The sequence below is a fragment of the Coenobita brevimanus genome, chromosome 71 (assembly GCF_032717465.1).
Source record: "Coenobita brevimanus isolate Jiangsu-jjx chromosome 71, ASM3271746v2, whole genome shotgun sequence".
Taxonomy (NCBI): domain Eukaryota; kingdom Metazoa; phylum Arthropoda; class Malacostraca; order Decapoda; family Coenobitidae; genus Coenobita; species Coenobita brevimanus.
The window spans coordinates 51688955-51712078 of record NC_137024.1 but is presented as its reverse complement, the minus strand read 5'-3'; the positions used below and the strand labels follow the sequence as shown (position 1 = coordinate 51712078).

At 41.9% G+C, this 23124-nt stretch overlaps 1 protein-coding gene across 1 annotated transcript in view; it reads right to left on the bottom strand.

The window, feature by feature from the left end:
• Positions 1-23124, bottom strand: part of Vps13 (vacuolar protein sorting 13C) — a 1164731-nt gene that overhangs the window by 152504 nt on the left and 989103 nt on the right. The window contains exon 65 of the mRNA XM_080277871.1: positions 19602-19682. Coding sequence (XP_080133997.1) covers positions 19602-19682 — 81 coding nt within the window. The remainder of the gene's footprint in view (positions 1-19601; positions 19683-23124) is intronic.

Genomic DNA, 23124 nt, shown 5'->3' with positions numbered 1-23124 from the left:
CTGGCTCTTGTTGCTGCCACATGTCAGAGGGGGATGAAAGCCACTGGTGACAGCGTCCTTGTTGACCAGGCAGGGGACAAGACACAATCACATCCTGCACCAGTTGTGCCGCAGACACTGCGGCAGGTGCAGGTGCCAATGTCACGTAACTTGGCCCTGCAACTGTGACATGGGCTCGGCCAAGGGGGGCTTGGAGGCTAGAGGTGAAGAGACCGGGATGGCTGCTGGAGTGTGAGGTCCTAGTGTAGGTGATGGCTGGACTGCGGGTGGTCCCGCTGCTGCTGGTGGTGTCTGCTCCCTTGCTGGTAGGGGTTGGGGCAAAGCCTCCCGACGGGAACAGCCCGGGACGTCATCCAAGTCCTCCTCCCCACTCAAACTGTCAATTACCACCTCATCCTCCATGCTCTCGGTCTCCTCCTCTAAAAAACCTTCTCCCACTCCTCAGACAACAACCCTTTCTTCTCCATGACAGCAAGCACTGAGATACAAAAGTTCAGTCTGAGCTATGGTTCCTTACTGAAAATAATGAGATACAGCAAGCTTGTCCCGAACACATGGGTTTTGTTCCAACTGTGGCACGTTCGGCGCAAAACTGCGTAAGTTTTAACTACTCCTTATTTTGCTCCTTAGACCCCCTAAATGTGGTGTTTTGCTATTATATGTCATTGGTAATCAATATGAAGCACTTTAAGTGGTTAAACAGTTTCTTTAATGTTATAACTTACAAATACAGTACTTCAACATACAAATACGTAAACACAAGGCAACATTCCGACGCCGATCGGTTTCAGGACAATTCGCCATCAAGTCAATTCGCAGTCACAAACAATAGCAAAACAATTCGCGGTCATTAATGACGACAGCTATGGGTGATCCTAGCGACTACAGCAAGGAAGAAACAAGTTAATTATTGACTAAAGGTGCAAGTAATAAATAATATCCAATGCCAATGCTACTGAACACAGAATTTGAAGGATCCCCGTGAATTATAGTTATTAAAGTATTGATTAATTAATCTATCTATCTATTGCCAGACGCCTCAATCCCGTTTGGGGTGGCCACAAACAAATCGCCTCCAAGTCGCCCTGTCCCCCGCCATTTCACTCCCCTGCTCCCAATTCACACCCCCCTCTCTCATATACCTCTCCATCTCATCCTCGGCCTCCCCCTCCCTCTTTCCCCCTCCACCTCAATCACATACACTCTCTTCATCAGTCTTTCACCCTCCATCCTCTCCACATGGCCAAACCACCTCAGTGTGTTCCTCATAACGCTTCCTATCACATCCACATCAACACCACAACGCTCCTTTATATCCTCATTCGTCAGCCTGTCTCTCCATGTGACTCCACAGGCTCTATAAATATACTTATTATTAATTAATAATAAGTATATTTATAGAATGACAGGGAATTGTCCAGGGTGCGAATTGTCCTGATGGGGAATCATCCATGTTCTGACAGGGAACTGTCTGACAGCGAACTGAATTGTCGGCGAATTGTCTCCGAGCCCGATAATCATGGGTAATCATATAGATCAGGTTAACTGGTTACAAGGTTTTATTTAATGCTTTAAGTGCTTTACGTTACAAGTACATACCAGAACATAAATATTTAAATTACAGTACAAGTCCCATTATTCGGCATCTATTGGACCAGGATGATGCCGAGAAATTAGATTTGCCGAATAATCAAAAACCTACCCACTCAGTACCTTAAATATATTGATGAACACTCATCACCACTTATGGTACGGTATTACAACTGTGTTTGGAGAGAGTACTGTATACTGTACGATACTGCAATCAATACAGTACTATACCTGAATCTGAAATATATATATATATATATATATATATATATATATATATATATATTAGTGAACATATACAAGGGTAATGACACAGTAGGCCTACAAGTCAGATAACACTTCCTGGAGGGCCGAAATGATACGGAATATTACCTACCAGCTCAGTACATCACTTGTATTGGTGAACTCATCACTACTTATATTATTACAAATATGTTTGGAGTGAGTACTGTATACAGTACTGTTTCCAAACAATAAAATAGTTGGAAAATTGCATAAAATAAAGGGATCTGAATTGGTATGGTCTTTCTGATGAAAGTTATAACTTACATTTAGCACTCACTCTTTTGTTCGTGTTTTTGTTTACATGTGAAAGGAGAGTACTGATGGAAACAGTAATGTATTCCATGAACCCCATAATAACCTCCGACATTGAACAACCCTTTACAGTACAGATGTCGAGTTATAGTGAGCTATGGAAAAACTGTGAACAATTATGGGAATGGAACGAAGGTCACTGGTATGTTTACACGACTCTACGCTACGATTCCAAGCAGTCAGGGGGTCAGTTAATCTCAAATGTTTTCGCCCATTTGGTAAATGCACCGTAACTTCAATTCTCCAGTCAATCATAGTGAATCATAGCATGGGTTTAGGAAGCTAAATAACACATTTCTAGGTGCGCCAGACGATTATCTTCACATCTTATAAGAAAATGGAAGAAATTAAATCCCTCTCCGAGTACGTAAAGTTCTTCCATTCTTCTGAAATCAATTTATTTTTCTTAAAGATGGGAAGATAATCGTCTGGCTCACCTAGCAATGTGTTATTTAGCTTCCTAAACCCATGCTATGATTCGCTATGAGTCACGGAAAGATTGATAAAGTTACGGTGTATTTACCAAATGGGCGAAAACATCTGAGATTAACCGACCGCCTTATAACTGCTTGGAATCGTAGCGTAGTCATGTAAACATACAAGTGACCTTCGTTCCCTCCCCATAATTGTTCAGTTTTCATTATAGCTCACACTAACTTAACATCACTGACATCGGTACTGTAAAAGGTTGTTCAGTGCCGGAGGTTATGAAGGGGTTAATGGGATATATTACTGTTTGCATCAATGCTCTCTCTTTCACGTTAAGCACAAAAACAAACAAGAGAATGAGCACTAAATGTAAGTTTAACTTTCATCAGAGAGACCTTAGCAATTCATATTCCTCCAGTTTATTTTTAAGTATTTTTCTGACTTTAGGTTAGGTTAGGTTTGGTTAAATTATTAAGTACAGTTAAACTCGGTTAGGTTAGGATTAGTTAAACAGGACAGTCTCTTCCACCATTATGCTGAGGAATAAAAATACTAGAGCTGTCACAGCCGTACAGCTAAAAACAACGGGGAAACTGATTTCACAAGCAGCATTTATTTATGAGTAATGCATTACAGGGTATTACTTTAGAAGTAACCAACGTTACCGATTTTCATTATATTACGTCCCTGAACTATTCTAACCAAGACTTACCTTTTAAGCCTACTTTGAGTTGGGGGAGCGGATTTTGTAAGGGAAGTCATGTAGTGACAGGTTAGGCTAACGCCTAGTAGCGGATGAAATGTTGCGCCATATTGGCTAGCGCAGGCGTGTGTACTCGGCCTATGTCGGCTGGACTCGAGTGTACTCGGCTGGTACTTTCGTATGTATGTGAGTTCTCAAAACAGCCAATCAGGCGTTCCCGAGCAACAGGGACTTTTGAAACCAGCCAGTCACAGCAGTCGTAAGTAAAACCAGCCAATTACCTTCAAGTATTTGTGGGTGACCCAGGGACGCCCAAGATTTGAAAGTCAGTCATAGTCATGGCGGTCAATTTTTACACGTTACCTTCATCCGATTTTCGACTTTTCGTTAACATTTTCTAGTAGAACTGGTCATTCTAAGAATCTTTTCTTCTATGACATTTCTCTCGCAAATTGATAATTTACTTCCACCAATCACAATCACAGACGAGCGCGCGCTCTGTCCGCTCACCCGCTCACATTTGAAAGTTTGTCCCGGAAGACCAAACTTTACACGTACTCCTCATTTTTACACGTTGCCCTCATCCGATTTTTTCATCCAACCTTAGTGTTTCCTGTTGTTTTTGGTGTGATTCGATCGATTTTGACCTTCGTTTCTATCGCAAGTCGCTAGTTTTTGTTGAACGCCACTAGCGACTTCCGGTGGAAAGGACCGGTCCAAATCAACAAAAATCACACCAAAAACAACCGAAAACACTCATGTTGGATGTTTGTTATCACTTGAAATGTAATTTTTTACGGTTCTTCCCCCTCCCCCAGGAATACTGGGGGACCTGTGGGAAACCGGGGTGTTGGGTGGGTGAAAAACGCAAAAGCGAGTGATTTCCTACCGGAACTGTTATCAAAATCAAATGAAAAACACTAAAATCCTTCGGAAGAAAATAATTTTAAGCTTCTAAGGGAATTCGTGTTTCCTAACTGGGGGGCTTCGCCCCCCAGACCCCCCCAGCCCTGGCCATGCTTCCTAACTGAGGGGCTTCGCCCCCCAGACCCCCCATGACATTGACCAAACCTTATCTAACCTAACCTAACCGAGTGTAAATAAGAAATAATGCATTTACCTAGCAGTTTACAGTTCCTCGTCTGCATCTGAAGAGCCGTCTGTAGCTGTAAACGGCAACAACAATTCAAGAAACGATTCAAGAAAAGATCGTAACACTAACCAAAAGTTATTGAAAATGTTATAGAAAAGTCGAAAATCACTAATAAAAACAATTGAAAATGTTAAAGAAAAGCCGAAAATCGCAAGAGGAGTACGTGTAAAGTTTGGTCTTCGGGGACAAACTTTCAAATGTGAGCGGGTGAGCGGACGGAGCGTGCGCTCCTCTGTGACTGTGATTGGTGGAAGTAACTCGTTTATTATCAATTTGCGAGAGAAATGTCATAGAAGAAAAGATTCTTAGAATGACCAGTTCTACTAGAAAATGTTAATGAAAAGTCGAAAATCGGATAAGGGTAATGTGTAAAGTTTGACCATCATGGCCTCCGGTGGTGAAGAATGTGTTGTTGATTTCCAAGCTTGTATCTGTAGCATGGATTACTGGCAGATTATCAAGGACTACCACTGTAATAACGAAGCATCTATTGACCTACTAAGAAAAAATTGCCAAGTGAAGTACAGTGTAAAGAGTGTAATTTGCCCTGCAAAGATCGGGAAGGTAGACATCAGTGGTACTGCGGCCGGTGGAGGAAAAGTCGGAAAGTGAGGGGAAGATCCAGTGCAAATTCACCATTTCCGATTATAAAGGAAAAATTCTACAACCTTAAAGGTAGGTCAGGTCAGGTTAGGTTGTGCTGGGTTTGGTTAGGTTGTGCTGGGTTTGGTTAGGTTAGGTTAGGGTTGGGTTAGGTTAGGTTAGTATAATGCAAAATACCCGGTAGTGTGTTTTTAATTAATCTTGATCTTGATTTGGGCGGATAAACCCACTTTCGGAATTCTTACTCAATTTTCCAAAGGGGCGATTTTCCCCCCAAAATGAAGGTCAGAATTAATTAAAACACACTATTTTGCATTGGAACACAAACAAATTTTCATTAAAAAAACCGTTGGGTACTTCTAAAAATTTACCCATTACAGTGTCAATGGTTCATGGGCTACTCAATTACCGGTAAGTGTCATTTTCAGGAAGGCATCAAGAATGAAAGAATTTCAAGAATTTGCGTGGGGGCTTGGAACGTAACCCTCGCTAATTTGGTGGGGGTGGTTACTGTAGTGTATGATACTGTGCAATACTGTAATAAATACAGTACTATACCTGAATCTGAATAAAAATATGGAAATTAGTGAACATACAGAAGTGTAATGAAACATTAGGCCTACAAGCCACAGATAACACTTCCTAGACTGCCGAGATGATTCCAGACATCTGCCAAACAGTCAATGATTTTCGTAAATGGGACTATTTCTCAAAACTGCCGAAATGTCGGATCTACCGAACAATCAGCTGCCGAATAATAGGACTTTTACTATACAAATACAGTACTGTGGAAAAGCAGTACAGCAAATCTTTAACGAACATATAAAAAAGGCAGTATTCCAATGCCTATCAGGTAAACTGATTATAAGACTTTATTTCTTGCTTTAACGTTATTTAATAGCACTTTAACTTGCACTCAATTAACCAGAACAGTAACGTAAATATTTAACTTACAAATACAGTACCTGTACTATGGAAAAGCAGTACAGCAAATCTTTAACGAACATATAAAAAAGGCAGTATTCCAATGCCTATCAGGTAAACTGATTATAAGACTTTATTTCTTGCTTTAACGTTATTTAATAGCACTTTAACTTGCACTCAATTAACCAGAACAGTAACGTAAATATTTAACTTACAAATACAGTACCTGTACTATGGAAAAGCAGTACAATGATCACATGATCAAAACAAACCATGTGTGCTGTGCTGATGTTCGAGAGTTTGGCGTTTCTAAGGTCTCTCTTGCTTAAATTTATAGTTTTTGTAATGGTTCTTTAATCTTATGTTGTCTTATACGTATCCCAGCGTTTGGCGAAAATGCGTTCGGGGCGAGCTTACTGCATTATTCACTGTCATGCAACACCTTCCATTGAAAGTAGCATTACACAAGTCATTTTCATTCATTCATTGCCAGACGCCACGTATCCCAGACGGGGTGGCCAAGGGCTTAGAGTTAATTGTTTTACGGGGAGGGGCACTAATCCTCCACCAACCCCAAAGTAATGTGATATATTTCCATACGACCAATTGCTGCACAATTTACAAACACTTCACATAAACGATAACTTTTCAATGGCTAAGCATGGTGTAATACCTGTCCACTGACATCCTTGGTTGTGTGCCATATACAGTATTTCTTTTTTCCACTCTTCTTCCCCTAAGGTTTCCCTAACACACCCTATACACCCTAACTATTTTTCCACGAACAATCGTGGCACATTGCACTAGCATTTCACATAAACCACAAGTTATCAACAAATGTCTGAGCACAGTGCAATACCTGTCCACTGACGTCTGTGATTGTGTTCCATTTTTCTTTTTCTTTTTTTTTCCTGCCCTCCTTCCCCTAAGGTTCCCCTAACACATGCTATGCACCCTAACTATTTCTCCATGAACACTAGTGGCACATTGCACTAGCATTTCACATAAACTATAAGTTATCAACAAATGACTGAGTACGGTACAGTCCCTGTTCAATGACGTCCATGGTTGCCTGGTGCCTTTACATCCCCTGCCCTCCATGCGCCAAGGTTCCGCTAACACACACTACACAGCCAAACTATTCCTTCACACACACTCGTGGCACATTTCACCAACATTTCACATAAACTATTAGTTTTCTATAAATCACTGAGCACAGTACGGTACCTGTCCACTGACGTCCATGATTGCCCGACATCCTTACGTCCCCTGCCCTCCTTCCACTAAGGTTTGCACTAACACAAGCTATGCACCCTAAATATTTCTTCACAAACACTCACAGCACATTTCACCAACATTTCACATACACCATAAGTTTTCAATAAATGTCTAAGCACAGTACAGTACCTGTTCACTGACGTCCGTGGTTGCCTGGCCTTGTTTTGTTGCCTGGCCTCCTTCTGCTAAGGTTCTGTTAACACAGGCTATGCACCCTAAATATTTCTTCACGAACACTCGTGGCACATTTCACCAACATTTCATGTTAAATCATACGCAAATACATGACTATCAGAATGATTCCATCCCACCCTCCGCAATTATTCCGTTCCTGACTACGGCGCACCATGTGACGCAGCTTCGCCTCGAGAGTATGATACAGTGCTATATGGCACACACCACACTTTTACAAGAACATTCGCAGCATATTGGACGCATATTTCACACTAAATCATACTCAAATATATATATCTCTCATAATGATTCCATCCCTAACTCCTCTAATAATCTTTTTCCTGACTACAGTATACACGTGACACCTGCCCCATTCCTGACTACAGCTATGGCATATGTAATACCTGCTAGTTCAATTATTTCACTAAGCCAGCCACTATATCTTTTACACAATATACAATTTAGGCATTGGCTTCACTATATACGTAATATACTCACAGCATTAGGGGCAAGGTGAAGCAGAGTGCCAAACCCCGCTACAGTGAACACGAGTCCTGCCCCTAGGCCTAACGACTCATAACGGATCCGTTTGCTTTATGAACAATATATATAAGTTCCATTGACAAAATCACTTCACAGTATACTCATAAACAATATATAATCACAATCTGTCATAAGCGGCTTTGGCCTCGGGCGGGAGGGGGAGAATTAGAGGAGTTAAATGGACAACACTCGCGGCAAAACCCTACAGCCTGGCTGGCCGTGAGGTACTGAGATTTACTGCTGCGCACAGTCACACAGAAGGCGCGACAGCGTTGCCAAATGTTTACCTCGGAGTAGAGACGCGCTCGCTAGAACGCACCAAAATTTGACGTAAATTGGCTAAAAATTTAGTTTTGGGGTGAATTTTTTCTGCTTTTTCATGTGATTAGCGTTAATGTGCATTTACCAGGAAAGACACATGGGATGCGAATTGCGTCAACGTGCCTGGGAGGGTTAAAGCTTTATGCTGGACTCGACTGAAAGCCTTTGGGATGTCAAGTGCAATGGCAAAGCTTTCGCCAAAGTCCAGAAAGGAGGATGACCGGGAGTCTGAAAGGTAGGTGAGAAGATCTTCCTCGGAATGTCCTTGGCGGAACCCATACTGGTGATCAGAAGTATGGTTGTGCTAGGAAAGATATTTTAAAATTTTTCTGTTAACAGACTCAAAACTTTTGAAATACCGGATGTTAACCCTATCAGGTTTCTGGGCAGGGCAGATTATGTCTGTGCTAGAGTCAGCCACTCATGCTGACCCACATCTTCACAGCCGGATATTTTACTTTGATCGCTCTGTGTAAATACACATTTCATGACAGAATGTTGGTTTTGGTGTCCTTTTAAAGCTGAATAGTTGTACTTTATCACAGTATGTTCAAAAAAGGTGAACAAAGAAAATAAAATGTCAAAATGACGAGTTGAAGTTAGGCGAAAAGCAACAATTCTATACCTTGCTGTAGAAAAATATTCAGCAAAAAATAACAAGTAAAGATATGTAAATTTGCTGTAAACCATGCAAAAATACAATAAATTACCTTTACAATGATATATAGATTGCGTTAATACCTGCATTTCATTGTGCAGTAAAGCAAAGGGAAAGAGATGCACAATTTTATTTTAGTCTCGGCCAAATATCCGTTTCACGACGTTTTTCTTTGATCGGCCAGTGTAAATACACTTTTTATGATAGGATGCTGGTTGTGGTGTTAATTTGAAGCTGAATAGTTGTACTTTATCGTAGTATGTTCATAAAAGGAAAACAAGGAAAATAAAAAGTCAGAGTGATGAGTTGAAGTTAGGAAAAAAACAAAAATTTTATACCTTGCTGTAGAAAAATATTCACCAAGAATAAAGTTACAAAGAAACAAAACCATGAGCCAGACCAGCTGTACAGTACCGCCATGCATAGAGCAACCATTCCGTGACATCATGCTCGAGTCTCTTTGATACGATGAGTGAATGCGATTTATGGTGAATATTTTACAAAAGTTTAATAAAATGATGATGAAAAGCGTCATCGGAATCTCTGAGGTTGGATTTGAAATGACGATTGAATTAGTTATAAGAATCTCAAAGGGTTAAAGCAATTGGGCGATAGTTACAGGGTTGGGAACGGTCACCCTTTTTTGGGACAGGCTGAATGAGAGCAAATTTCCAGCAAGAAGGAAGGGTACAAGTTGACAGACAAAGGCAAAAATGTTTACCTAGGCAGCGTGTAAGTATAGAAGCACAGTTCTTGAGGACAACAGGAGGGACACCATCAGGCCCATATGCCTTGTTAGTACTGAAGCTAGTGATGGCAAAAAATACATCAACTGAGGAAATCTTAATGTCAGCCATGAGGAAGTCAGAGGGGGTAAGTGATGGAGGAACAGCACCAGAATCATCTAAGGTGGAATTGGAGGAGAAAGTCTGAGTGAAGAGTTCTACTTTATCAGAAGATAATGCTATAGAATCATTAGAGTGCAAAAGAGGAGGGAAGGATGATGACGTAAAGTTGTTAGTAAGATTTTTGGCAAGATGCCAGAAAGAACAAGAAGAATTTGAGTTGGAGAGTTCAGAGCATTTAGTATGAATGAAATTATTTTTAGCAGAGCAAAGAACAGACTTAGCATGATACATAGGTATGTATATATATGTATATAAATACATATATATATATATATATATATATATATATATATATATTTATATATATATATATATATATATATATATTTATTTATATATATATATATATATATATATGTATTTATTTTTATATATATATACATATATATATATATATATATTTATATATATATATATATATATATATATATTTATATTTATATACAGTTCGCTCGCCTACTGCATGAGCTCAGAGTGCACGAATCGCACTGTGCGCGAGTGACCAAAAATAGTAACCAAAAACCTCGAATGTGTGAGTTTTACCTCACAAAACGCAAAGTAGAGGCAAGGAGTGGTTCAAAAATGCCATTTTCCATGAGTACGCGACCCCCACCCCCACACAACGTGCCAGTTGTGACCTAGAGGCTCGTGGGGAAGGTGCTCAAGAGGAGCCTACGGTAAGATCTCGCCAATAACAACTGCAACAATAATGTTTTCGGCAATAACAGTAAGTTAGAATAGATACCCAGTTTCTATAATAACGACGGTTATTTTGTGAATACCAAGTTGTTATACTGCCAATACACCCATAACATGATGAGAAATGAAACAAACAAGCAAGAAGAGGTGAAGGAAATTGCCGAAGATGTAAGCAGTGGTGGGGAGGAAAGGGAGGATCCTCCCCTCACCACCTCCCCCTGACTCGCCAGCCGTCGCCCCCTCCTCCTCCACTGCCCCACCTGACTCACTAGTGGCCTCCCCCTCCACCTCCACAGCCCCACCTGACTCACCTGCTTCACCTGCCATACCTGCAACCCCCACCATAATGACTGTTGCTGAATTCTCGAAGAAATGTAACATTCAACAGGCCATAAATTTCTTTGTCAAAGCCTGGAATAATACAACACTGGCAATCGTTAGACAAGCGTGGTGCAGCCAGGGTGGCGGCGGGGGCACTCTAAGTGTGTTGCCGCGCCTTGGAACCCCTGTTATTTAAGTCCATCAGGCCTGTTGTCTACCGTTGTTAAGGTGACTGCCCATATTTTAGTTATTGTAGCTATATCTGTAGTACAATGCCTGAAAAATTTGACCTTTATTACGTCTCTAAGGACCAAAAAAGGTCCAGGTATGAGGGGGTACCGCCCATATGTAATTTTTCCCATAAGATTATGTATTCTAAGTGCGCAAATTCACACTGCGTGAGGTCGCACACCGCCCAAACTCTCGCACACTGTGCGAGCGAACTGTATATAATATATATATATATGTATGTATATATATATATATATATATATAGTCAATCCTCATAACTCGCGTGTTCATAAATCACGGCTAAGTGGCTGTCGGACTGCCGGCACCCTTAAATCACTGTTAAGTCATGAAAATCGCAGACCTAGGCACCCAAGTGGGCCTTTTTCGAGGAGAATAGTAAACCGCGGCATTCAAATTGAAAATCGCGACCCAACAACCAATCACCACGCATCCCTGGTGGCAAGTGTGCATACTAATGCTGCCATGTTGTTGTTGTTCTTGTCCCGCCAGTCCGCATACTACAGACCGTCGCCATGGAGTACGAGAGTTACCTGCCTATTTTGTGCAACATTTCCCCCGCCTCCTACCTGCCATGGCCTCTCTCGACCCCCCAATGAAGCGCTCTAAGCAGTATGGCGTCAAGAAGCTGCCGCACTTGTCGTACAGTCAAAGTTTGGTGCTCATTTGTGTGTTGAGAGGGGAGAGAAGTTTTCAAAGCTGGTGAAAGAGTTTGGGAAGAACAAGTACTGAGAGGTTCTAAGTTATTCCCAACACCACCCCACTCCATTCACTTAAGCAATTTCGCCATAGGATTAAGATGAGCTCCCTTAATACATGCACTGAATATTCCTAAATTTGTATGATTGTGTCTGATGGTGCCTAGATAGGTGTAGGTAGGGTGCTGTGGGGGCGAGTTGGCCAAAGTCCAGACCCAAATTAATTTTTCACATGAGTTATTATTCATAAATCACGGCAGTGGTCCAGACCCAAATTGCCGTGATTTACGAGGATTGAGTGTATATATATATATATATATATATAATATAATATAATATATCTATCTATCTATTGCCAGACGCCTCAATCCCACACGGGGTGGCCACAAACAAATCCCCTCCACATCGCCCTATCCCCCGCCATTTCACTACCATGCTCCCAACTCACACACCCCTCTCTCATATACCTCTCCACTCCATCCCTCCATCTCATCCTCAGCCTCCCCCTCCATCTCACTCACATACACTCTCCTCGTCAGTCTCTCACCCTCCATCCTCTCCACCTCAGTGTGTTCCTCCTAACATTTCCTATCAAATCCACACTACAACGCTCCTTTACTGTATATCCTCATTTGATCAGCCTGTCTCTCCATGTGACTCCACAGGCTTCTCTTAAATAACTCATTTCCACTGCTTTCAGTCATGACTTGTGTGTATATAAGTAACCCCTCTAATATCCGAACATCCCCACTAACCGGACATAATCGTCCCAGGATCCAACATTCCCAAAATGGTCCGAAAACCGCATTTAAAAAAAAAAAAAAAAAAAAAAAAAAAAAATTCTCGCCCGTAATTTGAACTTGCCGCGCGCGGCGCAGGACAGCTTTGTTGAGGCCCGTCATTCCTCCGACGTCCGACAAAGCGTCGCTGCATCCTCCCCACTTTACGCCTGTCTCTCGCCGCAAGTGAACGCTCGTCGTCATGGCTGCCCATGTATTCGCTTTTGTGGTGGTTCCTTACCTGCTGCAGGCACTCCTGCTGCTCTTGGGCCTCCTATTAGTGTGTGTGAGGATGACCCCGCCACTTGAGAAGAGGAAGAGAGTGGTGTTGACTCTGGAGAAGAAACGGGAGATATTGGAGAAAGTAGATGCGGGGTGGTCTTCTTCCCGCATCCTCCGCGAGTTCAACCTGGCCCGATCTACTTTGTTCGATATCAAGAGATCCTGAGACAAACTCATGCAGTACACGGCTGACTTCTCGTCGAGAAACAAACGCAACTTGGAGAGGAGGGTGATGTTTACTCCCAAGTTTGCTGAAATCGACCCCTCCACGCTGATTTGGTATCGACAGCAACATGCTGCTGGTGTGATGGTACGTGGAATGGAGCTGAAGGCTGCTGCTGAGAAGTTTGCCAGGCTTCACGATGCCCTAGACTTCATGGCATCCGAAGGTTGGCTCTTCGCGTTCAAGTTACGGCATGTCCTTACCAACCGTAAAGCTCATGGCGAAGCTTTGGACGCTAACGAGGATGGCGTTCACGAGTTTCGGCACAAGGTAAAGGGCTTGATCGACAGGGAGGGCCTCACTCTTGGTCAAGTCTACATTGCTGATCAAACTGGTTTATTTTATCACTCTCTGCCTACGAACACTCTAGTTGAGGAGACGGAGAAGCGTGTACCTGACCACAAGCTCTCCAAGGAACGGATATCTGCTTTGTGTTGTGCCAATGCTAACGGCATGCACCAGCTTAAGTCCGTTATTGTTGGCCGTGCAAAGCAGCCTCGGTGTCTTCGTGGGGTGATGGATGTCCTTCCTGTTGTCTGGTACCATTCTTCGAAGGCATGGTTTACAGCCCAGATCTTCAAAGACTGGTTCCACCGCCACTTCGTCAAGAAGGTCATCAATTACCAGACGAAGACACTGGGAATCCCGCGCGACCAGGTAAAGGCCCTCCTTCTCCTCGACAATGCACCTGCCCACCCGTGCGACAAGGACTTGGTGGCTGAGAATGGCCGGATTAGGTGCATGTTTCTGCCACCTAATAGGACTGCCCTCATCCAACCAATGGACCAAGGAATGATCGTGGCAACAAAGCGCCTATACCACCGGAAGTTCCTGGACGAGGTGATGGTTGTTCTTGAGGACGAGGACGAGCGCAGGGAGGGACGGGACACGCGAGGCCAGCGGACTTTGGAAAACCTTCGCCGCTACATCAAGTCTGCAATCTACAACTGGGCCAGTGCATGGAAGGAAGTCCCTGTCAAGACTCTAGAAAATGGTTGGTCTCGTCTGCTTCTCGGAACAGATGTGGAGTACGATTTTCTAGGGTTTGACGTGGATGACTTCCATGCACGGCTATGTACGCATGGCGACGGTATTGATGTGGACGATGCGCGTGAGTGGTTGGATAACGACGAGGGCGATCCTGGGTATCAGACCCTGTCTGATATCGAGATCGCGTCTTCAGTTGCAGGTGTCTGTACTGAGCTTGAAGATTCCGACGAGGACGGCGACGATGATGCAGACTCCTCTCAGCATGACACTACTCCAGCCATCCCCAAGCTGAGCGCACTCCGGGAACACCTAGAATTCGTTCTTGACTACCTGGAACACTCGGACTGCGACAGGGAGATGGGGCCCTTGGGACTTGTGGAGGAAGTGCGTGCTTTCAGGCAGCGCATCATCAATCATCAGAATCGTCGGTCCTTGCGTCAATCAACGATTGACAGTTTTTTCAGGCCCGTGACTCCCGCTGTGCCCAGCCCTGGCTCCAATCCGTTGCCTCCCCAAGACAGGCCCTCATGCTACGAGCCACAGCCCAGCACATCAGGCATGGTGGAGTCACTGCTCGACGTGAGTTTGCGTCTGTCTTCAGAGTCGTCTGCAGTGGGTACGCCATCACCACGACCCAGCAACGCACCCCTAGGTCACCTGCCAGTGATACTCTCGGACTCTGACAGTGATTAAACAGCAAGAACTTCTCCACTAGACCACATGGGAATTTACAGTGTCGTGCAGTGAAAAAAACAGTGTGTTGTGTTAAGGATTTACAGTTGTGAGTGAAAAGACTAATTTGGAAGAAAATTTAACGTAAATAGACTTGTTTGTTTTTGCTTTAGAAAATGGTTAGAAGAGTGGGAAAAGTTAAAGTGCAGAGTGCAACACTTAGTAAGTTACAATGGAGCATAAGTTAGACAAGAGCGCGCACTGTGAAGAGAATGGACTTCTGAGTGCGATTGACTAAGTTCAGTGCAAGACTTCATGAACAGTATACTGGAAGTGCTGCAGGAAATCCTTCTTACTGTCAGAGTCCAAGAGGAGGCAGTTATTCATCGAGATGGCCATGGACTTGCTGTAAGTAGGCAGAATGTTTCATACTGTACTTTTTTCCATACTATACTTACCTCAAACACCTCATTTCACTCTTTAATGTCCTTTATTGGTGTGAATAGGGTGTTAGGAGCTATGCATGTGCAGTAGGAAGGTGTTTTTCTGAGTCAGGCTAGGTTAGGGTCCATAAGTACCAGTCCAGGAGCCAGTAACCAGAATGTTTAATACTGTAAGAACCTACCTCTAAATTCTCATTTTATGCTTCGTTTGCATTTATTTCAGTCATTTATGTGCCTTATTGGTGTGATTTGGGTCTTAAATAGGTGCTATGCATGTCCAGAGGGAATTGTATAGGTGTTTCTCTGAGTTAGGGTCCATAAGTACAAGTCCAAGTCCATAAGTTGGGGCCCAATATCCGGACCTCCCTATGGCCCTATTACGTCGGATATTGGAGGGATTACTCTCTCTCTCTCTAGTAATCCCTGTACTTTCCGGACGCCCACATTCCGGACACTCCACTTATAGGACATTGTGGGCCTGGACTATCAGAACCCCAAAATCCCCCCCCCCCCCCCAAAATCCCACCTGTCATTTGAAATCGCCGCACGGCACCACACAGCTGGTTTACACCATAGCCCCATCACCCCATCCTTCCTCCCCCCTCCACTGTCAGGGTTACCATTTGGTATTTTTCATTACCAAATCTTGGCCAATTTGGCAATGAAAAATTTGTTTGGTAATGAATCAGAATAATGCATTACCAAATAGATTTTTCACATGTATGAGGATACACAGGATTGAGATGGTGGATTATTTGCTCTCTCTGATTAATCTGCTAGCCAACATAACGTGAAAGTAATTAACATGCTGTTAATTATGAGAAGAGTGATTACATGTATTACCACTTGTATATCTACCCTACAATGTAGGGTAGTGGATGTTGGAGTGGCCCTGGTGAGAGAGGATAGTGTTTGGAAACTCCCTGTACTGTTGTTTGCAGATGTTACTGTGTTGTTGAGTGAAGACGAAGGGGAGCTGCAAGGCTTGGTGGATGAGTTTGGGAGAGTGTTTAAGAAACGGAATCTAAAGGTGAATGTAGGGAAGAGTAAAGTGATGGTCTTTGAGAGAGGTGAAGTCAGTGAATGTACAGCGAGGTTGGATGGTGAGGAATTGGAAAATGTGAGTACGTTTAAGTACTTGGGAAGTGTGATGAGTAAGGATGGAGGTTTGGAGGGTGAAGTGCTTGAAAGGGTACAGCAGGGAAGAAAGGTTGCTGGTTCTTTGAAAGCAGTGATAAGAAACAGGGAAGTGAGCATGGAAGTGAAAAAGTTACTACATGACAGTATTGTGACACCAACTCTAACGTACGGAAGTGAAGCTTGGACGTTGTTGGAAGGACACAAGTCAAGAGTGAGAGCAGTGGAAATGAGTTATTTAACCCTTTAACCGCGGGTATTGTTTTGGTCTGACTGTCCTCTCCCGCGGGGGTTTCAGCCAAATGTAAACAAACCTTTAAACCTTAATAACTCTGCACAGAATAAAGCTAGAGAAAAAAATAAGGTACCATTAGAAAGTACTAACCTTCAGCTTTCCATTGATGTAGGTTTCATGACTTTGTTGACTTTCACAGGACGGGCAGTGCCGTTAGAAGTGAGGGGTGTAAAATCACTATTTTTCGCTCACACATCATTACCTTCGCTCATACACCATTACCAAATGCCAACCTCATTCTGATAATAATACTATAAACATATATGAACACTGCACATACGATAAACACCCACTCTGTGTTCACTGAGGCAGGTAAAAGGCACTGTAATTACCTGCACTTCACTGCCACATCAGCGGTGTTGTAATCACTATTTTTCGCTCACACACCATTACCAAATGCCAACCTCATTCTGATAATAATACTATAAACATATATGAACACTGCACATACGATAAACACCCACTCTGTGTTCACTGAGGCAGGTAAAAGGCACTGTAATTGCCTGCACTTCACTGCCACATCAGCGGTGTTGTAATCACTATTTTTCGCTCACACACCATTACCAAATGCCAATCACATTCTGACAATAATACTATAAACATATATGAACACTGCACATACGATAAACACCCACTCTGTGTTCACTGAGACAGGTAAAAGGCACTGTAATTGCCTGCACTTCACTGCCACATCAACATGTGTTGTCACTCACACAGCTGGACAGATACTGATGCGCGCTTGGTCAGGGGTGGGGTGGGGGGCCCAGGGGGTGGGAGGTGGGGCTCCAGGGGGGGGAAGAGGGAGGTGGGGGTCGGCTGGAGTGAAAGAACTTAATAGCTACTCTCCCTTGAAACAATTGGCGCACGGAAAAAACGCGGGGTATTCAAAATATTCACAAACATTCGAGAATGACACCCGCGGTTTGGTCCAGTTTTTGCAACGTCATTCTGGAATGACACCCGCGGTTAAAGGGTTAAGAGGAGCCTGTGGAGTCACATGGAGAGACAGGCTGACGAATGAGGATATAAAGGAGCGTTGTGGTGTTGATGTGGATGTAATAGGAAGCGTTATGAGGAACACACTGAGGTGGTTTGGCCATGTGGAGAGGATGGAGGGTGAGAGACTGACGAAGAGAGTGTATGTGAGTGAGGTGGAGGGGGGAAGAGGGAGGGGGAGCCCGAGGATGAGATGGAGGGATGGGGTGGAGAGGTATATGAGAGAGGGGGGTGCGAGTTGGGAGCAAGGCAGTGAAATGGCGGGGGACAGGGCGACTTGGGGATGATTTGTTTGTGGCCACCCCAAACGGGATTGAGGCGTCTGGCAATAGATAGATAGATAAATATAATTAGTGAATTTGGTAATGAAAAGTTAAATTTGGTAATGAAAACTGAGGAGTTTGGTAATGTTTCCATTGCGATCTGGCAACTCTGTTTCCCTGTCACCAACATTCCAACAACAGTTACTGCCTAACTTCGATGGCGAGTAGATGCCTATCGCAATGGAAGCCACACGTGTTCATTTATTGTGAATAAATAGTGAATAAACTGCAATACCTCTCCACTAGACCACACGGGAATTTACAGTGTTGTGCAGTATTAAGAAATTAGAATTTAGAGTGCAAAGGATTAACTGTGGAATGCAAATTGGCGGTTGAAACTGGCGTGGTGGATTTAAGAACAATGTGCAGTTTTAAACAATTATAACTCACTATGCAAACACTGGATTACTGTATGTGCTTCAAGAGAATTTTCACCACTGCCAAAACCTTAGAAAAGCCGGCCACAATTGTGCTGTAAGTACCCTGGCAGAGGTACAGTCACTTCTAATTCCTCATTCTTTGGTTCCTTTTCATTTATTTCATGCTTTATGTCCATTATTGGTGTGAATAGGATCTTAAATAGGTTTAAATAGGTGCTATGCATGTCAGGTAGGGAGTTATTTAGGTGGCTTTCAAAGTTAGGCTGGGTTAGGGTCCTTAAGTACCAGTCAAGGAGCTAGGGGCCCACTTTCTGGATGGGACCACTTTCCAGACATGCCTTTGGCTCTATTACATCGGATAGTAGAGGGATTACTGTATATATATATATATATATATATATATATATATATATATATATATATATATATATATATATATATAAACAATAAGATATGATGATTCAGTGAAACCATTAATACAAGATAACAAATTATAGTTGATGTACAGTGACTGCTGAAAGGTATGGCAAGGGAAAAGTGGATATGTACATATATGATTAATAACACTGTAATTTTTCCATTTTTCTGAAAAATCTAATTTTCTAATAGTCTGCTGAACTTGATCAATTTGGAATTTGAAAAACTACACTGTAATATATTTTTCTTGTGAATCTTAAATTATTTCCGTTGAAATGGCAAAACTTTCTTTTCAAAGATGACTGTGTTTAAACAATATTACACTTCACAGCACTAAACATAATACCTTGAAAACATACCTTTATTACCATGCAACGCTATGCTGCAAACATCTGGTCATCACAGCCATTGAAAACCTTGAGTCAAACTTTTCCAGATATTAATACAATACTACAGAAAATGTCCTTCTTGGAGAGAAATTAGCTTACCATACCAGACCCTGGTGTGACCACCACACAGTATGAAAAATGGGTAAATAACTCTGTTGTACTGTATACCAAATCTGGCAGCCACACCCTACTGTTAAATATCAAGAAAAAAAAAGTTAACACTTTTTGAGCCTGAGGGTGCCTAATCCTATTTTCCTGTGGCTAACATCACAAGAGGCCACCTTAGGTTGAAGGAATTGGAGTTAATACCATTCAACCTTACCATCTAACATTTGGGGGATCTAGTCTTACACATGCACAACATGACTGCCTAACATCCTTTCCATGAAGTTTTCTGTCATACTCTACTGTTTACAATATACCTCACCTGAAGCCAGACACCAGGCTGAAAAGTACGGCGAATCTTACGGTTGAAGGGCTTGCTCACAGTCATGGTTGCATAATCAACCTGCAATAATACTTGATTAAAGATCAGCTCCTCTCTCTCTCCTCTTGCTCCATCCTCCTCCTCCTCATCATCATCATCAACAAAATCATCATCCATAGGCCACATCTGCGCCTATGGTTGTGCAGTTAATGGAATCATCATCATCATCCTAACCTAAAACAGAAGCATAAAAGGATGGGTTGGACCCATGAGCAGGGAGGGAGGGGGAGGAACTCTGCCATGACAGAACTCATCACTCAAGTCTTCAAAATATATGGCTGCTGCAGAAGGTGAAACTATTCATACTAACATGCTTAAACTGATGATATCAATCTCATACCACTATTAGCTGACTAGTAAAACAGCACATCCCTTGTACTTTGCATCACCATTTGTAATTCAAGATTTATGTTTATTTACCTTTTTTTTTTTTTTTCCTTATCGTTAACTCATATCCTCTCCTCATACCACCTGTTGAGTCCAGCCATTAGCTGACTAGTAAAACAGCACATCCCTTGTCATTTGCATCACCATTTGTACTTCAAGATTTATGTTTATTTACCATAGTTTTTTGTTTTTTTTCATCATTAAGTCATACCCTCTCCGTGTGATCATATAATTTAAACAAATGTTCCTCTACAATTTGATTTGCAAATTTTCTTACTCCACATTTTTCAAGCACCTCTGTACAGTATATCTTATCCTATCTAATCTACAGTAATCAGTGAATATAAAAGCTTTATCATCACTTCCCATTTTATCATGTTTGGTTTTTCAAATTCAATGACATTTTAAAGTCTCAACATTCATGGGTTAATATCTGTACTGTGACACTAGTACATTCCTCAGGTAGTTTCTGATTTTTCAAAAATTATTATTTACAGGGCTGTATCTATTTTTCAAGGCCTTTAGAGTACCTGCTATGTTTCCTGCTTATTCTCATCTACCTTCCACTTCCAATCTGCAATTTCTCTCATTTACATCCATGAACCACAATGGTTTTCAGTAACTCTAGTTAAGTACCTAAAATTATCCACCACTGCAAGTCTTTCACCATTCCCTACCATATGAAACTCAGTTTTTAATCACTTCCTCTCTCTGACAACTATTATTTTACTCTTCTGTACATTAACCATTAATAATTAGACATCGCTCGCAAGCATTCAGAAGGTCCATGTTGCAGTCCGCAAACATTTTAAATTCAGTTATGATCTGCAAGAATCAGCTGCAAAATATTCAGTCTTTCAACATCCATCATCAACTTCCCTCCAGTTTTCTTCAATTTTACTCTGGTCTCTCATAATTCCATCCAAACATATACAATACTCAGTGATTACAGGGATAACACACACCACAGTCTCATTCCAACAATTAATTATAATTAGCCACTTACTCAGAGATACATCCACCCTTGATGGCAATTCATTACCATCATAATGGTATATTATTCAGCTTTTGCACCAAACATATGTAAGTAATATCTTCCATGATCTGAAAACATTTATTATTTGACAGGTCAGGCTTCTGTCTACCTTGCCACCTGGCATTCAAACCCAATAAAATATACCTTAGATTCTTCACTCTGTGTGTAAACCCAACTGACATGTGCAACAAAGAGTACAGGTATGTAACACACTTCATAATCCCTCCCAATTCATAATGTAGTATGATTTTTTAAGACCTATAATTGCCAAGAACATCTTCCACTTCTTCTTACACACTTTCTCCAATTCTCGTCATACTGCAAGTAACATATCTGAACTGTACATCCTCTACCATTCTAGTAACCATCCACTGCATCAGTCACTGGATTTCTTATGTACTGACATCTCAATCACTGTTCTTCCACGCACTATAGCTACAACCTTAACAGACTTAATCTGTGACAGTTCTGCACACAGGTTTTTATCACCTAACTCACTCATACTGATCACTGTTTCATTCTCCACAATCAAATTCATCAGAGAATTACAATTTCCAGAGCCACAGCAAATATCAGTAGAACCGAAATGCAGACAATGACAGCTGTTAGCATGTACAGCATTACATGCCACATATTCTTCATACTGACTGTCCTTGATTTTTAATAAGTTTTGCTCAGTTTATGTCCTATGCTCAAAATCTAGTTCAATGGAAAGGGCAGTGAAAAACGTTGCTCAGAGTGTGAGTGGCAATGAAATAAGGAGAAATTTTGGAGGAAAAAAATAGGAAAATTATATACAGAAATTTGACAAATGAAGCTGAAGTAGAGTTGCTTGTCTACAATGGGAAGCAACTATCGTACAATAACATGGGCATTTTATTTCTCCCTTAATTATTCAGTAACACAATAATATCAATCAACTACAGTATGTGGGAGAAACTGAGTGGGATGTGGGTGTGTTTAGGTACTGGATTTCCACGTGGCGCATTTGCTTACAACCCGTCGTTGCTAAGGTTCCTTGACCTGACCCGACCCACATGACCCACATCCTATACCTCCTGTTGCCTGCCTCAGTTGTTGTGTCTAGAAGCACTTTATCTATTTATTTCCTCCCACATCATTTCATTTCAGAACTCTGAGCATGCAGTTCCAAAATAACTTTAGTTATACCTAAGCACCCTGAAAGTGTTAAGAACACAAGAAAAGCATTTACCTTCATGGAAAATGTAAAATTGTAGGGCAAAGTGGCATGTATTTACTTAGCTGTATTTATTTACCTAGTTGTGACATACAGGAAGTGAGCTATGCTCATGGGGTCCCGACTCTGTTTCTCAGTAAGTAAAATTTTGCTCTGAACTCATTTAAGTTTTTAGACTGGACGATCTCTTTGTTCAGGCTACTCCACAGGTCTATGCATCTAAATGGAGAACTATATTTCTTCATATCCTTCAAGCAACTTAGTTTTTTCAGTTTCATTCCATGTCCTCTTGTTACACTCCCATCCCATATAAACAGATCGTTTCTGTCAATTTTATCTACTCCCATCATGGTCATGAACACTGCAATCATGTCACCCCTCTCTCCCCTTTCTTCTAAGGAAGGCAGATACAGTTTTTCCAGCCTCTCTCTGTACAACAGACCTGCCAGGCTAGGGACCATCTTGGTTGCTATTTTTTGTATTCTTGTGATCTTGTTTATATTTCTCTTTTTGTGTGGGGACAACACTACTGCTGCATATTCCAACTTGGGGTGGATCATGGCCACTATCAATTTTTTCATAATCTCCTCATCCATGTAATGGACTGCTACCCTTATGTTAGTCAAGAGATTATATGTCTCTCTAACTGTCTTGTTAATGTGTTTTTCAGGTGACAAACTATCCTAAACCAGCACTCCCAAGGCTTTCTCTTCTCTCGTTTTTGAGACTGGTTCATTACCCATCATATAATTCTGTGATGGTCTCTAAGTACTTTTACCCATTTCCAATATTTTATATTTTTTAGCATTGAATTTCATTTCCCACATACAGCTCCAATCATG